Raw genomic sequence first — 20,984 nt, forward strand, 5'->3', positions numbered from 1 at the left:
GTTCAATTAGCTTTATAAATGTACTGAAGATGCCTGTGATGCATAGGCAAAAATTATACTATTAAATAATATTTAATGTGAGTTTTTCCATTATTATATTTTTTAATTCATATGTCTGCTCACGGTATTTCCTTACTAAAACAAATTTCATCATGTTCTGGAAGTAAAACGAATTGAAATCAAGTGACAGAACAAATTAATTTGATGACTCTCATCAATATGATAATGCTGTATAATTAAGTTTGCATTATTACTAGCTTCCTACCAAGAATATTCCAAATTAATCCCTTATTGTTGTCTCGAACATTAAGTGCTACTAACTACTTCAATCCACTTGAATATAATAAATTTAGTTTAATCCTTTATCCAAGTGTGAGCAAACAAAGTTTGCACCTGAAAATATCTTCAGGACTGAGGCAAGGTGGTGCCTCTGTTGGCAACTCGTAGCAAAGGTGGACCAAGCTCTCATTGCTCCTTGTCTCACTATCTCCCACCATGCAAAGCACATCTTACGAACATGTATAATGCTATGCATTAAGGGAAGAGCCACTACCCAGACGGGTTTCGACCTTTATTGAAGTCTTGTCAGTGGGAGGCTAACCCGGAAGTGGTGATACTAAGGCAGAAGCATTAGAGAGGTCGTATTTACCTATATGAATTGCCAACCGGTGCATACCCTTATTATTAAATTACTCTGGATTTAGAGAAAGATGTTGGAAGTTTCATGACTTATTTTTCACGGTATTAACAACACCACAAACACTTTTATCAACAAAGATGTTTTATTAACGCTAATATTTCGCTGATTTTCAACTCAGCATCATCAGAGCACAACACACATGTAAACATGTGACAGTGAGTGAGTGAAACAATATAATTGCAAAAGACAAAAGATCTAAAGTCCTATTTTTGGCGCCCTCTAACAAAAAAAAAAAAAAAAAAAAAAAAAAAAAAAAAAAAAAAAAACAGCAGTTATCCAGGAGTTTTTCTTAGGATAACCATCTCCCAAATTTTTGGCAAATTAATGCAACCATATTTGTTAAGGTTGGGAGAATTCTTCAAAGCCATTGCTGACTCAAAAAATAATCTTTCAGACCTATAACGACTCCTAAATAGCAAATTCGTTTTCCTCCATCTAATCCTGTGTGAAGGAGTGTCCAAAGCGTGGTCTGCCAGTCTCGACTTGCCATAGTAATAGTAGCGAATGTATCTTTCATGTTCTTCCAGGCGGATGTTCACTGATCTTCCTGTTTGCCCATAATAGGCCAAGTCACAGTCACATGGAACTTCATACACTCCTGGGTGTGCTAAAGGGTGAAGTTTATCCTGAAATAATAAATACCCTCAAAGTATTTATATATAAATTTTTATATAATATATAAATACCTCAGGTATTTATCCTGAAAGGATAAATACCCTCAAAGGATAAACTTTACCCTTTAGCACACCCAGGAGTGTATGAAGTTCCATGTGACTGTGACTTGGCCTATTATGGGCAAACAGGAAGATCAGTGAACATCCGCCTGGAAGAACATGAAAGATACATTCACTACTATTACTATGGCAAGTGGGGACTGGCAGACCACGCTTTGGACACTCCTTCACACAGGATTAGAGGGAGGAAAACATTTTCTATTTAGGAGTCGTTATAGATCTGAAAGATTATTTTTTGAGTCAGCAATGGCTTTGAAGAATTCTCCCAACCTTAACAAATATGGTTGCATTAATTTATCAAAAATTTGGGAGACGATTATCCTAAGAAAAACTCCTGGATAACTGCTGTTTTTTTTTTTTTTCGTTAGAGGGCGCCAAAAATAGGACTTTAGATCTTTTGTCTTTTGCAATTATATTGTTTCACTCACTCACTGTCACGTTTACATGTGTGTTGTGCTCTGATGATGCTGAGTTGAAAATCAGCGAAATATTAGCGTTAATAAAACATCTTTGTTGATAAAAGTGTTTGTGGTGTTGTTAATACCGTGAAAAATAAGTCATGAATAACCATCAATGCCTAAGCTTATCTGTTAGAATGTTGGAAGTTTATTTTGCACTTGGTTAGACTATAATAAATTTAGATTAATCCTTTATCCAAGTGTGAGCAAACAAAGTTTGCACCTGAAAATATCTTCAGGACTGAGGCACCATCTTATTAATAATAAGGTGGTGCATCGGTTGGCAACTCATATAGGTAAATATGACCTCTCCAATGCTTCTGCTGTACTATCACCACTTCTGGGTCTGCCTCCCACTGATGAGACCTCAATAAAGGTCGAAACTGGTCTGGGTAGTGGCCCTTCCCTTAATGCATAGCATTATACATGTCCGTAAGGAGATGTGCTTTGCATGGTGGGAGATACTGAGATAAGGAGCGCCGAGAGCTTGGTCCACCTTTGCTGCGAGTTGCCAACAGAGGCACCACCTTGCCTCAGTCCTGAAGATATTTTCAGGTGCAAACTTTGTTTTCTCACACTTGGATAAAAGATTAAACTAAATTTATTATAGCCAAGAGCAAAATAACCTTCCAACATCTTTCTCTAAATCCAGAGTAATTTAATAATAAAATGGTTGGCAACTCATATAGGTAAATATGACCTCTCCAATGCTTCTGTCATAGTATTACCACTTCTGGGTCTGCCTCCCACTGACGAGACCCTCAATAAAGGTCGAAACTGGTTCTGGGTAGTGGCCCTTCCATTAATACATAGCATTATACATGTCCGTAAAGAGATGTGCTTTGTATGGTGGGAGATACTGAGACAAGGAGCGATGAGAGCTTGTCCTCATTTGCTATGAGTTGCTTTGCTAATCTTTTCATGCTCATTCTGTTTATGTAACATAGTACCTTAGATTACTATTGCTCACATATTTTTGTATGCTGAAAATGTCAAGATCTTTTCTAATATCTTCATGTTTTTAATGATTCCGCTGTTGATACCATCTGTTCACTTTCCTAGTTTTTCTTAGATTTCTCATATTTATGTCTGTAATCTTTGATTTACTGGTTTATTGGACTTGAGAGTTAGGTCCATCAATTTAAAGTGGGCTTCTCTCTCTCTCTCTTATTCCCAATAAATTTATTTAACCCCTCCTTCCCCAATCACCACCACCACCTTTGGTTATTCTATTGAAAAATTATCTTAATATCTGAAATATTTTCATTGTTCTGTAATTTCTATAAATTCGGAATGTAGTTCTTCACATTCCTAGCTATTTTCATAGATTTTGTATTTTTATTGCTGATTTCATACCACATTTGTTACAACATTTATTCAGTTTAATTAGTCTTAAAGGAGGATTTATTTAGGAGCATAACATCATCTGCATAAAGTAAACAGCTGAGTTTAACCTATCAGATCCATGTAGATAATGAATAACAGTATAATGATGTTCACTATTACCTTACATCTGATTTTGTATCACACCATCTATTTGATATAAAATTAGATCTTTCAGTCCTCACTTTTCTGATTTCAAATTTAGGTTGTGTATTTTTCTGTATAATATCCCATTTATTACCACATAATTGTGGTGTTTTGAACAGCTACTCCCTTGACATCCATCTTGTAATTTGCTTTTTTTTCTTTTTACAGATATACGAACTTAAAATTCACTTTTTACATATACCTTTCTGAATTATGTGTAGTTACTATAAAACCTTTCTTCATATTTGAGGATGTTTGGTTAAATATCATCTATACCTGCTGCCTTTCCATGTTTCAGGGTTTTTTTTTTTTTTTTTGGTATCTCAAGTACTATTGTGCACTTCTGATTTCATTTCTTTTGAATGTTTCCTAGCACTGTATATCTCATTTAACAATCTCTCAAAGTAATTATTTCAGATTTCCAGAATATCTATTGTCAGTTTTAATGCCACTTTTTATCACATCTGATTTCTTTAAAAAATTAACTGACATCTTTTATTATATCCTGCACTTATAAGTTGTCTCAAGAGCATTAAATGATATTTGCAGACAGCTCATCGTGTCTCTCTGGCTGAATCAGTTATGATTTTATAAATTGCCTTAGGGTCTCTAAAATTGTTTCCAAGTTTTATTTTATGTTGTTTTCAAGATTTTATTTTTCTAAAGTAACATTATTAGTATAAATTATTCAAATGGTATATACAGTTGACTCTTGAACAATACTGGTCGAAAAGCGAAAATCCACATATAACTTTTGACTCCCCAAAAAATGCAACTACTAATAGTCTACTGTTGACTAGAAGCCTTACCAATAATAAACAGTCCATTTACACATATTTTTATGGTATGTATGTATTATGTACTATATTCTTACAATAAAGTAAGCTAGAGAAAAGAAAATATTATTAAAGAAAATCATAAAGAAGTGAAAATACATTTACAGTTCTGTGTATTTATTGGTACTATAAGTTGACGTCTGTTTACAAGATGAATCGTATGTCTGTCAGTACCTACATCAGTATTGTCTTATCGGATACAAAACACTGTAGATGTCATGCATATTACTAATACCAGACATGAAAAGATAATGTGAAAAAGAAATTGTTCATATTTATTTACAGGTATAATGATTCATGCATTGATAATGAAGAAGCAGCAATATGATTGCTTTATGGTAGCCTAGTGCAATTGATACGATTGCTTTGCGGTAGCCTAGCCTATACACTAGTGAAGGAATCATTATAAATTTTTTATTTTATGCTAATTAATTAACTAATTAATAACAGTTACTTATGCAGTTATGATTTATAATAAATTGTGTTTAATCCTTTATCCAAGTGTGAGCAAACAAAGTTTGCGCCTGAAAGTATCTTCAGGACTGGGGTAAGGTGGTACAACGCCGGGCAACTTGTTGCAAAGGTGGAGCAAGCTAACATCACTCCTATCTCAGTATCTCCCATAATGCAAAACACATCTCCTTGCAGATATGTATAATGTTATGCATTAAGGGAAGGGCCACTACCCAGACTAGTTTCGATCTTTACTGAGGTCTCTTCAGTGGGAGCCAGGCCCAAGTGGAAATACCAGGTAGAAGCATTAGCAAGGTCATCTTTACCTATAGGAGTTGCCAAATGGTGTGCCACCTTTTTATTAAATTACTCTGGATTTAGAGAAAGATGTTGAAAGTTTATTTTTCACTTGGCCTCGCTCCCACTGAAGAGACCTCAATAAAGGTCGAAACTAGTCTGGATAGTGGCCCTTCCCTTAATGCATAACATTATACATATCCGCAAGGAGATGTGTTTTGCATTATGGGAGATACTGAGATAGGAGTGATGTTAGCTTGCTCCACCTTTGCAACGAGTTTCCCAGTCTTGTACCACCTTACCCCAGTCCTGAAGATACTTTCAGGTGCCAACTTTGTTTGCTCACACTTGGATAAAGGATTAAACTAAATTTATTATAGTCTAAGTGTGAAGAAACAAAGTTTGCGCCTGAAAGTATCTTCAGACGCAAACTTTCTTTAAATCCAGAGTAATTTAATAAAAAATGGTGGCACACCGTTTGGCAACTCCTATAGGTAGAGATGACCTTGCTAATGCTTCTACCTGGTATTTCCACTTGGGCCTGGCTCCCACTGAAGAGACCTCAATAAAGGTCGAAACTAGTCTGGGTAGTGGCCTTTCCCTTAATGCATAACATTATACATATCTGCAAGGAGATGCGTTTTGCATTGTGGGTGATACTGAGATAGGAGTGATGTTAGCTTGCTCCACCTTTGCAACGAGTTGCCCAGTGTTGTACCACCTTACCCCTGTCCTGAAGATACTTTCAGGTGCAAACTTTGTTTGCTCACACTTGGATAAAGGATTAAACTAAATTTATTATAGTCTAACCAAGTGAAAAATAAACTTTCAGCAGTTATGATTTAATGCTGCATCTTTAAGTTTATTTACATTTTTCTCGACTGTAAATGGCCAAGAATGGTCTATAAGTTTTGATAAATTTTAACTTTTTTTTTTGTAATAGATTTGTGTATATTTCATGGTATTAAATAATAAAATAGGCTAGTATCTACATATATACCGTATTTGCTTGCATATTTGACGCGCTGGCCTATAAGATGCAACACATTTTTTTGTACAAAATTTTTAAGAAAAAACTTTATCACTGAATATTATAATGAATTTACAGTATTTCAAATATAAAGTAATAAGTAGGTCTACTTTCAACAAATACCTAATTTAACTAGAAAAGAGTACCCACCTTTTAATCTTCTTCGTCAAAACCCAGAAATTCATCTCTAGAGCTAAATGAAGAGACACTTGCAACCTCTTCTAAATCAGAATCTGAGTCCTCATACAACAAATTGTCTTTTGTACCATCCAGTGCATGACTAATGCCACACTTCTTAAATGATTTAACCACTGTCTCAGTTTTCAGAGCATCCCATGAAGCTTTGACCCACTCACAAACTTGCAAAATGCTAGGCCTCTTTCTTCTTCCTGATGGCTTAACTTCAAAATCTGAAGACTGCATTCAGCTGTTCCACTTCTCCTTTATAAATTCCTTAAATGGTTTATTAATACAGACATCTAAAGGTTGAAGCTGACTAGCTAGACCGCCTGGAATTACAGCTAACTGAGTTTTCAATTACTTGAGTTATTTTTAGCATCTTCTGTTCTGTGAGAACGAAACTGATCCCATACTAGCAGGACAGGCTTCTTCAACAGTCTGCCAGGGCATCTGGACCAAATTTTATCTATCCATAACTTCATTCCTCCTCCATCCATCCAGCCTTTTGAAAGGAGTGTTTGAACATGTACAAACACTCCTTTAAACAGTTTTTATTTGGGTAGCGTATTCCTTTTAAAAATCAATAGTGGCAGCAATTTTGTCCCATCACCACAGCAGGATAAAACAACCGTGTAGTGAGTTTTTTCATGTCCTGAAGTTGAAGTTTTAACAGTGACACTTTTTGTGCCCTTGGAATCAACAGTTTTGTTTCAGGGCACATCAAAAGTCAGCGGAACCTCCTCCATGTTTCCTATTTTCGCCAGTTCAAATTTTTCTCATTTCCTTGTTAATGATGAATCGATGAAATTCAATAATTTTTTCTTCATGTTCAGCTGGCATCTTTTGTGATATTTTTGTTTTAGTCCGCATACATAGCTGGTTTCTCTTCATGAATCTTGAACATGATGTTGATCCAATAAAGTTGACGATTTCTCTGTTAATGGCTATCGCTTTCACTTGATGAATAATCATTTGTGTAAACACTGAAGGTCCCGCTTTTCTGTGGCATCAAAGTATTCAGTTCTGCTTCAAGTTTTGTCCATTTTGCAGTTCCACTTTGTAGGTTATATTTACTGTGAGCTGCTTGTTTAGATCCTCTTCCTGATTCTGCCACGTTCTTATCATTTTCTCAGTTGGGATTGGCCCGAAATGCCTCTCTGCAGTCCTGTTTCCTTGTTGTTTAGCATACGCAATCACACATAGCTTGTATGCAATATTGTAGCAATGCCGATGTTTTTCAGCCATAATTTGCCATGAAATTTAGAGAAAATTTAGCAGAAATTTATCACCATTCACAACAACCGCGACAACAATTGGAAAGTTTAAATGAACAGGAACACAGCTGTGATCGTCGATGACAGCTCATGTGCATCCACTGAACTCTACGTAACTGGAATGCTTTTCCAGAAATGAAAGTACCTTAATAAAAAAACTGAGTATTGGCTGCGTATAAGATGCACCCTGTTTTTCAGACCTATTTTCAAAGAAAAAAAAGTGTCTTATACATTGGCAAATATGGTATTTTATGCATTCATGACATACCTAACTTTTTCTTAATTTTTTCAATATTTCTAATCTATGCGATTTGTCTGCAAAATTTTTCAAATTGTCGAAATCTCTAAAAAAATTTCCAATATATTTATTTAAAAAAATAAAAAAAACCATATAAGTGGACCTGCGCAGTTCAAACCCCTGTTCTTCAAGGGTCAGCTGTGTATTATAACTGAATTATATTATAATTTGTGACTGCCATGCATTGGATAGGGGCAGGGGCATTTGGCAAATATTAGGATGATTAAACTTTTAGGATCAGAAGGTAATTGAGAACTTAAATTCCTAGTACTTTGTTTTCTACATCTGTTAGTTTACACTTTTAATAATGTAATTATTTTGAATCAGAAAATTTACTGAAATTTGAATCTTTTCAGCCTTTTTTTTATTAATAAAATTGGTGAATATTCCTTTTTATCACTTTAAATGCCAGTTTGAAAAAAAAAAACTTTTTTTTCCCACCTAAATTATCATTTCCGCTGTTTTTTATTTTTCTCTGATGTTTGCAATTTTAAGAGTTTTTCTTAATTCATAAATTATTTTATCTAATGTCTCTACTATTTCATTTAAAATTAAAATTTTTTAAAACTTTTAAATATATCTGTAATAATTTGTTTATCTTGGTTTAACTTAATCATTACCTGATAAGTATGCTCTAGCAGTGTACAAGGGTTTAACTTTGTTTTCTTTTTTATATAGGCTGTTTATGTTACTCCATCAAGTTCTCAGTATCCAGCAAGAGGAGTAAGTAATTAAAGTAATTTAACTTCCAAGTTTTTTGTTGTTGTTTGTTTGTTGAAGAGAGAAATAATTTGGAATAATTGGAGATTTCCTTATTTTATTCTATTAAAAGCTTTTTCTCCTTCACTTTTACCCAATATGAAGAAACAATGATATTACCACTACCTCAACAAAAATCATCTCTTCATGGCTGATAGGAATATGCTGCTTTATTTACAATGTAAAGGAAAGTTAAGCCTCACATTTACAAGACTATGAGTATTCTAGTCATTCTCGCTTCCCCCCCCCCCCCCAACTCCTGGAAATACTTGGAGTTTGCATCACACAAAACAGGGAAACTTAACTGAGGAACATGTGTGATTGACAGAAATACACTATCCTTATACCTTAGTTGTTTTAGCCATAATTCCAAAACATCTTAACTTTGTCTCTCAACAAATAACTAGAGATAGATTTCTTACTTTGAAAAAAGTTTTCTTTTTGTTTTCATTATTAAGCTTAGTTATTCTACATCCACATCGCTAGTCTTTATTGCTTGTATTTATTTTGTATTAATTTATAATGCGAAATAAAATACAAAATATATATGTATTAATTTGTGTTGGTGGGTGGAATCAACTGTATTTATAACTAATAATGAAGGGGATACAAATCTTTTGATGTTTATCTACCAGTAAGTGAAACTCTAAGAAAAGGCTATTTTTCTGGCAACTTAATAATAATGAAGGGGATACAAATCCTTTGATGAGAAAATATCAAGGATAGTGAGGGAGCTTGCTCCACCTTTGATATGAGTTACCTTGGTGTTGTACTACCAAGTGTTACTTACACTTGGATTTGCCGATAGTTTTTTCGATATGAAACTCGTAGATCTTAGTCTTAGTTCTTAGAGTTTCGCTTACTGGTAAACATCAAAGGATTTGTATCCCCTTCATTATTATTAAGGTTGCCAGAAAAATAGCCTTTTGGCTTTTATTCTATGTTATAATATACAGGCACACCTTTATGGCATTCGTATAGTGAAGGTATGTAAGTTCTTTTCACTTAAACCTTGTTATCTTCCAGGTCTACCTACTCACTGATGAGACCTCAAAAAAGGTTGAAACCGGTCTGGGTAGTGACCTCTCCTCATAATGTAATTACAGTATTACATCCCCTAGTGGCTGTGTTTTTACATTGTGAGAAAATATCAAGGATAGTGAGGGAGCTTGCTCCACCTTTGATACGAGTTGCCTTGGTGTTGTACTACTAAGTGGTTACTTACACTTGGATTTGCCAATAGTTTTTTTTGGTATGAAACTCATAGATCTTAGTCCTAGTTCTTAAGAGTTTCGCTTACTGGTAGATAAACATCAAAGGATTTGTATCCCCTTCATTATTATTATTAGACTTCCACTTGATTACTATTCACTTCATTAGAAGTGAATAGAGAGAATGAATCAGATCGAGAGGGGAGTGATGTGGAAGAGCAGGAGAGTAAGACAGGAGAGATTGAAGGAGTGGAAATGAATGTGGAAGTGAGTGGTATGAGTATAGAAAATGAGAGAATGGGTGTGCAAGAGGAGCAGGGAAACGGCGAGGCTCAGGGTGGACAGGGATACACAGCGTGAGAAAGGTGGATGCTCCAAGAGGAGGTGAGAGAATGTGTAGGCAGGAAAGTAATGGGATGATCAGGGATCAAAAGGAAACAGATGGAATTGCAAAGGGTTCTAAAATGAAGAAGCAGAAAGGGAAATGGCCCCAGTCCAGCATGGAGAGATCACATCGAGTGAGTGGTATCAGTGGAACTAGCTGTAGATCCAGAAATGAGTTGTTGTGTTTGTATACCAATGCTAGAAGTATAAGAAACAAGGCGGATGAAATGGTTGCACTAATTGCGTCTGTGCACCCAGAGATTGTCGGAATAAGTGAGACATGGTTAGATGAGGATGACATCCTGACAGGAATAGAGATGGAAAGGTATGATGTGTTTCGTGAGGATAGAAGGGGTAAAAAGGGAGGGGGAGTGCTATTGATGATAGAGAAAGAGTTATGTCCATACAAGGTAGAGATGCAAGAGGGAAATGGGGCCAGTGGTTTTGAGGCAGTATGGTGTGAGATAGAGGTGAATAGAATCAAATACTTGGTGGGATGTTGCTATAGACCTGGTAATGTGGATGGTGGTGATAGTGAAATGTATAGTCAAATAAGCCAAGCAAATAAGAAAAGGGTGATCATTATGGGTGATTTTAATTATGGCAATATAGACTGGAATGAAGAGATAGCAACTGGAAGTAAAGAAAATGAGTTTCTTGAGTTTTTGAGGGATAACTACCTCAGACAGTATGTAACAGAGGGCACAAGAGGATTAAGGGTCTTGGATTTGGTCATCTCATCGGAGGATGTAATTATCAATGAGGTATCAAATCATCCACCAATTGGTGAAAGTGACCATGAGGTGATTACTTGGGTGGTTGCCAGCAGTGCAAGGACCCCTGTGAAAAAAGGGTATATGTGGAACTACAAGGGGGGTGATTATGAAGAGCTCAGGAGACAGCTTGCAGGTGTAGCATGGAATGAGGAGTTAGCTGGAAAAGAGATCAATGCAGCTTGGGGGATTTTCAAAAAATATTTAGTGGATGCAATGTCTAAATGTATACCACGGGTGAGAAGGTTAAATAAGTTAGGTGTGAGATGGATGAATAAAGAGATTAAGCATGCAATACAGAGAAAAAGGGCATTATGGAGGCAGCATAAGAGAAGTGGAAGTAACCAATTTCATGAGTTCTACAAAGACCAGGCAAGGAGAGTGACTTGGTTGGTGAGAGTAGCTAAAGAGAGGTATTAACAGCAGTTAGCTAATGAAGCTAAAAAGAATCCTAGGGAGTTCTTTCGATATGTAGCCAGCAAAAGAAAGAATGATTATGGAAGGATGACATTGATTGGAGGAAATGGTATAAAGACAGCTGTTGCAGAATGTGTGGTGGAGATACTTAATGAGCAGTTCATAAAGATCTTTCAATCTTGTGAATGTGACTTCATGGAGAGATTAAGAGCAGTTGATGATGGGGAGGAGAGACTGACTGTAAGTGAGCAAGAGGTGTTTGGGGAGTTGAGTAAACTAGATGTAAATAAGGCTGTGGGACTTGATAATATATCACCGCGTATTCTGAAGGAATGTGCCAGAGTGTTGACACCTGCCTTGACATATTTTTTTAATACGAGTCTTGCACTTGGTCAAGTCCCTAAAGAGTGGAAGGAGGGCAAGATTGTGCCACTTCATAAAGGAGGTGATCGAACTCAAGCATCAAACTATAGGCCTATCTGTGTGTCAGGTGTTGTGGTTAAGTTGTTGGAGAAGCTTGTGAGAACTAGGATCCAGAGTTGGGTTGACAACAATGGTATAATCTTTGATGGACAGCATGGATTTGCTAAAGGGAGGTCATGTTTTAGTAATCTACTTACTTATTACAATAAAGTGACTGCTTCCTTGGACAGAGGAGAAGGATACACAGTAATATACTTGGATTTTGCAAAAGCTTTTGATAGAGTACCTCATGATAAGTTGACAGTCAAACTAGAGCAGATGGGGTTGGATATTAGATTAGTGCATTGGATTGGAGACTGGCTATCTGATAGGTATCAACAAGTTGTGTATTGGGGTGCAATATTCAGGAAAAGGAAAGTCACTAGTGGAGTGACTCAGGGATCTGTTTTAGGGCCATTACTATTTAACTTGTATATTAATGATATTGGCGAAGATTTGGATGGAGATATTCAGTTGTTTGCAGATGATGCAAAGTTGGGACGAACCATAAAGAGTAGTGAAGATGTTGTGGCCTTGCAAGAAGACTTGAATAAATTGAGTGATTGGGCAAGCAAATGGGGATGCGAGTTCAATGTTGCAAAATGTAAGGTTTTAAAATTTGGAAAACAAAGATGGGATGCAGAATTTATGCTTGGTGAGAATATATTGTTGGAAGTAGAGGAAATAAGAGATCTGGGAGTGATAGTGGATAAGGATCTAAAATTTAGGGGACACATCGCCAAAATTGTGAAGACAACACAAAGACTTCTGGGAATGATGAGGAAGACACTGACGTGTAGAAGTAGGGAGATTCTTGTTCCATTGTATAAGGCTTTGATTAGGCCACACATGGACTATTGTGCCCAGATTTGGTCACCTGGTTTTCAGAAGGATGAAGAGATGTTGGAAAGGGTGCAAAGGCGACTGACTAAGGTAGTTTCTGACCTCTGGAATGTTGAGTATGAGGAAAGATTGAAAAGATGTAATTTGCAGAGTCTAGTGGAGAGAAGGAAGAGGGGAGATATGATAGAGACCTACAAGTTGGTGAGGGGTTGTTATAGGATCAATGGTGGAGAAGTTCTACATAGAATAATGGGAGATCAGGGGAGAACCAGAGGTCATACCTGGAAACTGTATAAAGAGGGTGTGAGTAGGGGAGTGAGAGGCAGGTTTTTTTCGTGCAGAGTTGTGAATGATTGGAATGCCTTGCCTGAGAGTGTGGTGTCTGCAAGGAGTTTGAATGTGTTTAAGACCCGGTATGATGAGATGTGTGTGAGATAAAAGGACCTCCTAGATGAGTCTTTGACTCCATGAGGTCTTGTTTTAATAATAATAATAAATAATATTATTAAGGTTGCCAGAAAAATAGCCTTTTGGCTTTTATTCTATGTATTTATAACTATTTTCACTAGTTATAGCTATCTCTTTAAACACTATAAAGCAGTAAAAGTGAATAATATCAGTCTGTTTAAAATAAGGAAGCAGTTAAGAGAAACTCTTCCATGGAACAATTAAATGTATTTATTAAGAGTGAGAATTATCTTGAATGTATTTTCCCAATAAGTTCTTTTTTAATAAAAAAAATCTCTTCCACGAAAGGTTATAAACCTATTTATACTCTAGTACTGTAGGTGGAATGAGAGATAATCTGAAATCCCTCCTCCTGTAGAGACCAGGCAAGGAACATTTTGAAGCCACTTCAGCCCTCCAGTAAGCAGGTTAGCAATTTCAGCATGTGGCAATAAAAGTCATCTTTTACTTTGAAGATCTTCACAAGTATCTCTTCTCACAACAGAATTTAAATTTGTTAGAGTAGTACTATTCACTTGGCCAACCAAGTAGATAGTACTTTTCAAACTCATCAAATTGCTTCTCCTCCTCTTCATTTATTCATCTACCTCTGTATTCTGGAACAGCATTCCCCATGATGTATTTCCCAACAGTTCCAACCTTTCGCTTTTTAAGAAGAGAATGTCAATAGGTTTCTTCTTTCTCAACACTTATATATGCCACACACACAAACCCACTGATGTGCTATAGGTTCTTGTGTCTCTCATGTGTGGGATAAATGTATTAAAAAAAAAAACCTTGTTAACATCAGCATTATCTCATAATAAGGCTATGAGCAGTTTGATATATTTAAAAATATATATATTTCTATATGGATTCGGTCTATGTAGTAGAGCTTTATAGCACCTGATAGAGTCCTATGTTGGAAATGGATCAAGTTGGTCTTGAAGAAAATAGGAAGGAAGCTATCCTCTTGCAAGTGAATTGGAATATGAATTGTAGATTTTTAATAAATCATGGATTTATCAGAGTAGAGACTGTCTGAATTTCTTGAGGAAATTTGAAGGTCATAATTATTTATCACCTTCTTCATATATTTAGAGTTACAACACAACCATTGGTGAGTAAAGTAAATGTGATATATTGAAGTTCTTGTTTCAAAAGGATATCTGTGGAGTATAAGTTGTGATAAACTGAACATGCAGGTGCTATCCAGTTTTCCTAAAATAGGCAGATTTGAGACATTTGTTAGTTTCTATCTCCAGGATAAATTGTTTTCTTTGATACTGTGCTAATCTTTTGGAGAACTTGATTCTGTTGTTGAATAGTTTCAAATTGCAAAATCATCTGCTTAGTGGCAGGCACTATATGGAAGTTATATTCAAGTGATAGGTAGTAAGATTGGAGGTCATTGCTGTTCCTTCAACATGGTTTGCAAAACTTTTTTCTGGCAAGTGATGTATTCACTAACCAGCACATATTTCTGCCTCTGAAATATCAACTCCAGGATCCAGTTCACATTGGAAAAAAGAAAATGACAACAATCTCCCTTTCCTAAACGCTTTAATTACACGCCAGCATGATGGATCCCTGGTATTCTCTGTTTACAGAAAACCCAAACACAACGGCAGAAATATATTCACAATCAGTGACAATTCTCCCTCCTCCCAGCAGTATGGAATTATTAAAACTTTATATAACAGGAGTGTTTCTCTCTACTGAACTTGGCCAATCTTCACAAAGCCTTCTTACCAATCTACAATTCCTATCATATCCATAAAATGTTAAAACCCAAAACCCACACACCCTCCTCCCCTCCCCAGAACAGAGACTATACCAAAGCTATCACTATTCCATATATCCAAAGCACATCCAAAAAAACTAACAAAAATCTTTAAAAAATACAACCGTTCAGCAATCTATAATTATATAAAAAATTATCATCCCTTATCTGCTCCACCAAAGACCAGCCACAATCTTTAGATCCACCAGGTGTTTACCAGGTTCCTTGTAGTTGTAAACTGCCCTACAATGGCCAAACAGGCAGGACAGTCAACATTAGAATTGCAGCAGATAAGGACTATCATATTTACTCAAATATAATTCACACTTATTTGCCCAAATTTAAAATTTGTGGTGCAAGATATATGCAAGGATTTCTGGAAACCAAAGCTTTTCAGGAAAAAATTAAATTCTCAGTATTCATTATAATTTATAATTGCTCATGTTATATATAAAATAGATGCATTCAAATTTTAATTATCAACATTATTTATGCGATCGGCCATTCACTTTCATCACGCGACATATTTGAATCTTTAGCAACAATGCTTCTGTAATTAAATTAAAATAAACAGTTTCATTATTGCTTGTTCTTTTATCATTTAGGAATCATAAGATCACCATCATTTAAAAAAACTGAAAATGGGTATCATTTACCAAGAATCTACTATTCACTATTGCTACAAGAGATGAATGCAAGGTGAATCAGAGTAGGAGTGAGAGAGAGAGTTATGAGAATGGTAGAAGAGGAGAGAATAGGAACAGTAGAAGAGAGGAAATGAGAATTATGCGAGGGAATGCTGGAACCAGGGATAGAGTGATGTCAGGAAGGCAGGAAAGTAGTGGAACACAGAAAGTGTTAGAGAGAGAGAGAGAGAGGGAGATGCAGGTGAGCAATCGAGGAACAGGGTGGTATGAGAAGTAATGTATGGGGGACTCAAATGATCTGTGTTGTGCAAGATAGGATGGAGGAATGATAGAAAGTGTGGCTATAGCAATTAAGAGGGGGTGAAAGGGTGGATGAGATGATTGTGATGGTAGGAATGAATGACTTGAGAGGCAATGTAAATTGGGCAGTGAGAGATATGAGATTCTTGCTTGAGGGAGAAAATTCAGAGAGGAAAGATTGTGTGTGTGTGTGTGTGTGTGTGTGTGTGTGTGTGTGTTGCCTAGGTATGATAGTGATGAACTGAGCAGAACAGCAGTATTGAATAACATAATAGCTAGAATGTGTCAGAAGAGAGGATTGGAATATGGGGATGCTTGGAGGGCATTTGAGGACAGAAAGGAATTGTATGAGAGAGACTGCTTGCATTTGAATGAGGAAGGATGTAGGCATCTGGAGAGATTGCTGTTCTAAGCGAGTTGGTATGTCAATGCAGGGAAACTAGAATGCCCAGGTTGGATGATAGCAGGAGTGGCCTCTTGTGGGAATAGGTACTTGGGAGAAGGGAGATGACATCAGGTAATGCTGAGCCCAGTGGAATCTAGAGGGGATAATGCTAGGTATAGAAACAGTGGCATTTTTATGCTTTCTACTAATCCCAGGAGTATCCGGAATAAAGGAGAGGAATTGGTGGAGCTGATAACATCGGCCTGGCCAAATATTATTGGGATCACTGAGACGTGGTTGACAGAAGAGGATGTAATAACAGGAATAGAAGCAGCAGGGTACAGCATTTTTTGGCAGGATAGGAAGGGAAAGTGTGGTGGAGTGCTGCTTATGATAAGTAACGACTTATGTCCTCTAAGAGTGGAGGCTTTGGAAGGCAGTGACACTAATGATTTTGAAAGCATATGGTGTGAGGTGGGCAAGATCTTTGTGGGGTGTTGCTACAGACCAAGGAGTACAGAGAGTCGGGACCAGGAGATGTTTAGACAGTTGAGCTCAAGTGCAAGAAGAATGATTGTTATGGAAGATTTTAACTACAGCAATATAAATTGGGGAGAGGAAGATGCATGTAGCAATAAGGGAATGGAATTTCTAGAATTCTTCAGGGACAGATATCTTAGGCAACATGTAATAGAGGGAACAAGAGGTTCAAGAGTTTTGAATTTGGTCATAGTATCAGAAGAGTTGATAATAACTGAGATGACATCTCTCCCACTAGTAGGAGAGAGTGACCATCTGGTTTTGACTTGGAGGATGAATAGACATGCAGGAGTATCAAAGAGATGGGAACGTATGTGGAATTATAAGGCAGGTGATTATAATAGTCTTAGGTATCAACTTGGGGAAGTTTCATGGAGGGAGGAATTGGAAGGCCAGGATATCATTAGTGCTTGGGAAATTGTGAAGGAATGTTTGTTAACAGCAATATAAGCTGTATTCCACAAGGGAAGAAGAGAACAATTTGGTGTAAAGTGGATTACAAACAATATTAAACGGGAACTACATGTGAAAAAGAGGCTATGGAAGAGATATGGTGAAGAGCAGATGCATGAAGAATATATGACACGGGGCAGGAGAGTGACTAGTATGGTAAGGAAGGCGAAACTGGAATATGAGAAGAGATTGGCCCTAAGATCGAAAGAAAATCCTAGGGAATTTTTTAGCTATGTGGCCAGTAGGAGGAGAAATGATTGTGGGATAGAAATGAGAATAGAGTTACTGATGCAGAGGACATAGTGGAATTGTTCAATGAACATTTTATTGGAGTATTTCATCCTGGAGGAGTAAATTTTAATACTAGAGGGATAGGGCAGGTTTGAGGTTTAGAGGTGCAGGAGGAGAGTGTATTCCAAATGTCAGTAAAACTGCGGGACTGGATGGTATTTTCCCATGAGTTTTGAGAGAATATGCAAAAAACTGACAGCTCCTTTGACCTGGCTTTTCAATGAAAGTCTGGCTACGGGAAAGGTGCCCAGGGAATTGAAGGAAGGTAAGATAGTGCCATTGCATAAGGGCGGTAGCAGACTGAAAGTGTCTAATTATAGGCCAGTTTGTGTGTCATCAGTAGTTGTTAAGATCTTGGAGAAATTAGTGAGGTACCGTATACAGCATTGGGCAGATGAGAGTAATGTTATCTGTGAGAGTCAACATGGATTTGTTAAGGGGCGCTCTTGTTTTAGTAATATGCTAGCCTGAAGGGGATACAAATCCTTTGATGTTTATCTGCCAGTAAGTGAAACTCTAAGAACTAGGACTAAGATCTATGAGTTTCATATCGAAAAACTATCGGCAAATCCAAGTGTAAGTAACCACTTGGTAGTACAACACCAAGGCAACTCGTATCAAAGGTGGAGCAAGCTCCCTCACTATCCTTGATATTTTCTCACAATGTAAAAACACAGCCCCTGGGGAATGTAATACTGTAATTACATTATGAGGAGAGGTCACTACCCAGACTGGTTTCAACCTTTTTTGAGGTCTCATCAGTGAGTAGGTAGACCTGGAAGATAACAAGGTTTAAGTGAAAAGAACTTACATACCTTCACTATACGAATGCCATAAAGGTGTGCCTGTATATTATAACATAGAATAAAAGCCAAAAAGCTATTTTTCTGGCAACCTTAATAATAATGAAGGGGATACAAATCCTTTGATGTTTATCTGCCAGTAAGCGATACAAGTTGCCTTGGTGTTGTACTCCAAGTGGTTACTTACACTTGGATTTGCTGATAGTTTTTCGGTATGAAACTCATAGATCTTAGAGTTTCGCCTACTGGCTGATAAACATCAAAGGATTTGTATCCCCCTTCATTATTATTAAGGTTGCCAGAAAAATAGCCTTTTGGCATTTATTCTATATAATATGCTAGCCTTTTATAATAAAGTTACAAGAGCAGTAGATGAGCGAAAGGCATATACTGCCATTTTCTTGGATTAAGCGAAGACATTTGACAGGGTACCACATGATAAACTAATATTTAAGTTGCAGCACGTGGGTTTGGATTTGGATGTCTTGTTGGTCATCTGATTTCAGGATTGGCTGTCTGATAGGTATCAGAGAGGTGGGGCAGTTTCAAGGAGGCAGAAGGTTACAAGTGGGGTCCCACAGGGCTCAGTACTGGGATCTATATTGTTTAACCTTTATATCAATGACATTATCAGTAGATTGCAGGGGGATAATCAATTGTTTGCAGATGATGTGAAGCTGGGAAGGGTTATTAGTAATGGTGCAGATGTGGTGACCCTGCATGAGGATTTGAATAAGCAAGACAGATGAGCAAATGAATGGGGTGTAGGTTTAATGCAGCAAAATGTAAGGTCTTCAGGTTTGGGGCACATCGATGGGACACTTCATACTTTGTTGGAGGAGTTGTACTGGAGGAAGTAAGGGAGACAAGAGATGTAGGGTTGATGATTGATAGAAACCTGAAACTCAGGGGACATATTGCAAAGGTGGTGAAGGTAACACAGAGGATTGCTGCAATACTGAGAAGGACGTTGAACTGCAGAGATAAGAGTTATCATTCCTTTGTATAAGACCCTGATCAGACCACACTTAGACTATTGTTCTCAGATTTGGAGGGGATAAATTAACTCTGGAAAGGGAGAGATGATATGATTGAGACTTTTAAACTGTTGAGAGGTAGTTACAGGGTTGACACTAGGGAGTTCTTTCACTTGGTTGAACAGTGGGAAGGAATGATGACAAGGGGCTATCCCTGGAAGTTATGAAAGGAAGCTATGAGCAAGAGGGTGAGGAGTGTTTTCTTTGCATGGAGGGTGGTTGAACCGTGAAATGCATTGCCTGATAGAGTGTTGAGAGCGAGAACGATCAATGAGTTTAAGGAGTGGTATGATAGACTTTGTGTTTCCTAGGAAGGACCTCCCATGATGAGCCTTTTGACTCCATGGAAGCCTGAATAATAATAATAATAATAATACTGGTCTTGCATATGATTGGTGCAGTATTAACACGTTCGCTGCCAACTTCGAGTATACTCGTAGTTGGTAAACCAGCTACGAGTATACGCGTATGACGCTTACTGCCGGCAACGAGATTACCGTACTGACCTTGAAGAAGTGAAAATGCTTGGCTTGTGGAGCTAGCATCAAAACTGTGTATTCTCATAGATGGTATATGCTCTGCACAAGCCAACTACGAGTATATTCGTATGATGCTTTCCACCGGCAACGAGATTACTATACTGACCTTGAAGAAGTGAAATTGCTCGGCGTACGGGAACAGACTATGCCGAAGTAGCGTGGCAGCAAACATATTAACAAAAGATCATGCAACTCAACAACAAAGGTAAGCTGATGATTGTTGAGCTGAAATACTGGTTCTCTTCAACCAAATTATGAAACTTCCATAATAACATTCGCTATCTATTAAAGTTTAAACTTTTTTTGTGTGCGAGGTATATGCGAGAGTTTTTCATTTATTTTTTCCTAAAATAAAATTAGGGTGTTAAATATACACGAGGGCAAGTTATATTCGAGTAAATATGGTATATCCATCACTATAGCCACTCAGGACCATGCTTTAGACACCTGCCATAGAATTCACTGGAAAAAATCCAATCCACTCTACTCCATCACAGCAAATAGAAATACAAGAGACTTTTCCTTGAACCGATTTCTGCCTTATGAAACTTTACTAACCTCAACAAAATCGGTTGCATAAATCTGGGAAGCTTTCATCCTCTGCACTTCAACCCAACAGCTAGGGATGCCCAATTTAGCCCACTAGAGGGCACTACTTAGGACTTTATTACTCTCATTTGATATGGTTCATCTTTATTACCTAGTGGAGTGCCTGCTTTCATGAATTGAACAAAGAGCAGCAGGTAAGGTAACAATGAATAATTATGCTAACAATAAGGCAAGTTAGTTAGAACATAAGGAAAAAAGTAATATGGTATGATGATTCAATTATGAAAGTTGCACTTGTCAAAGGAATCATTACTTTGAGCTTCCCAGGAGCAAAAAAGATATAGCTCGTTGGAACTAACGATTTAAGTAGTGATAAATATAGTATAAGAGAGAATATGAAAAGTTTGTTAGAAGAAGTGAGAAAGGAGAGGGTAAAAATTGTTAGCTTATTACCTAGATACAATGGGACTGAATTAAGGAGGAGGAGGGCGCTGATAGCAAATGATCCAATGACAGGCTGTCTAGAAGAAATGAGTGTGTGTGTGTGTGTAGTGAGTTTGCTGGTAGAAAA

General features: G+C 37.0%; 1 protein-coding gene across 1 annotated transcript in view; it reads left to right on the forward strand.

Moving 5' to 3' along the window:
• Positions 1-20,984, forward strand: part of LOC150093882 (uncharacterized) — a 127,474-nt gene that overhangs the window by 43,867 nt on the left and 62,623 nt on the right. The window contains exon 3 of the mRNA XM_090413126.1: positions 8,469-8,513. Within this exon, the coding sequence (XP_090269252.1) occupies positions 8,469-8,513 (45 nt within the window). The remainder of the gene's footprint in view (positions 1-8,468; positions 8,514-20,984) is intronic.

This window comes from Typopeltis vanoorti, chromosome 23 (assembly GCF_054136105.1).
Source record: "Typopeltis vanoorti isolate ZY-2024b chromosome 23, IOZ_Tvanoo_1.0, whole genome shotgun sequence".
NCBI lineage: Eukaryota > Metazoa > Arthropoda > Arachnida > Uropygi > Thelyphonidae > Typopeltis > Typopeltis vanoorti.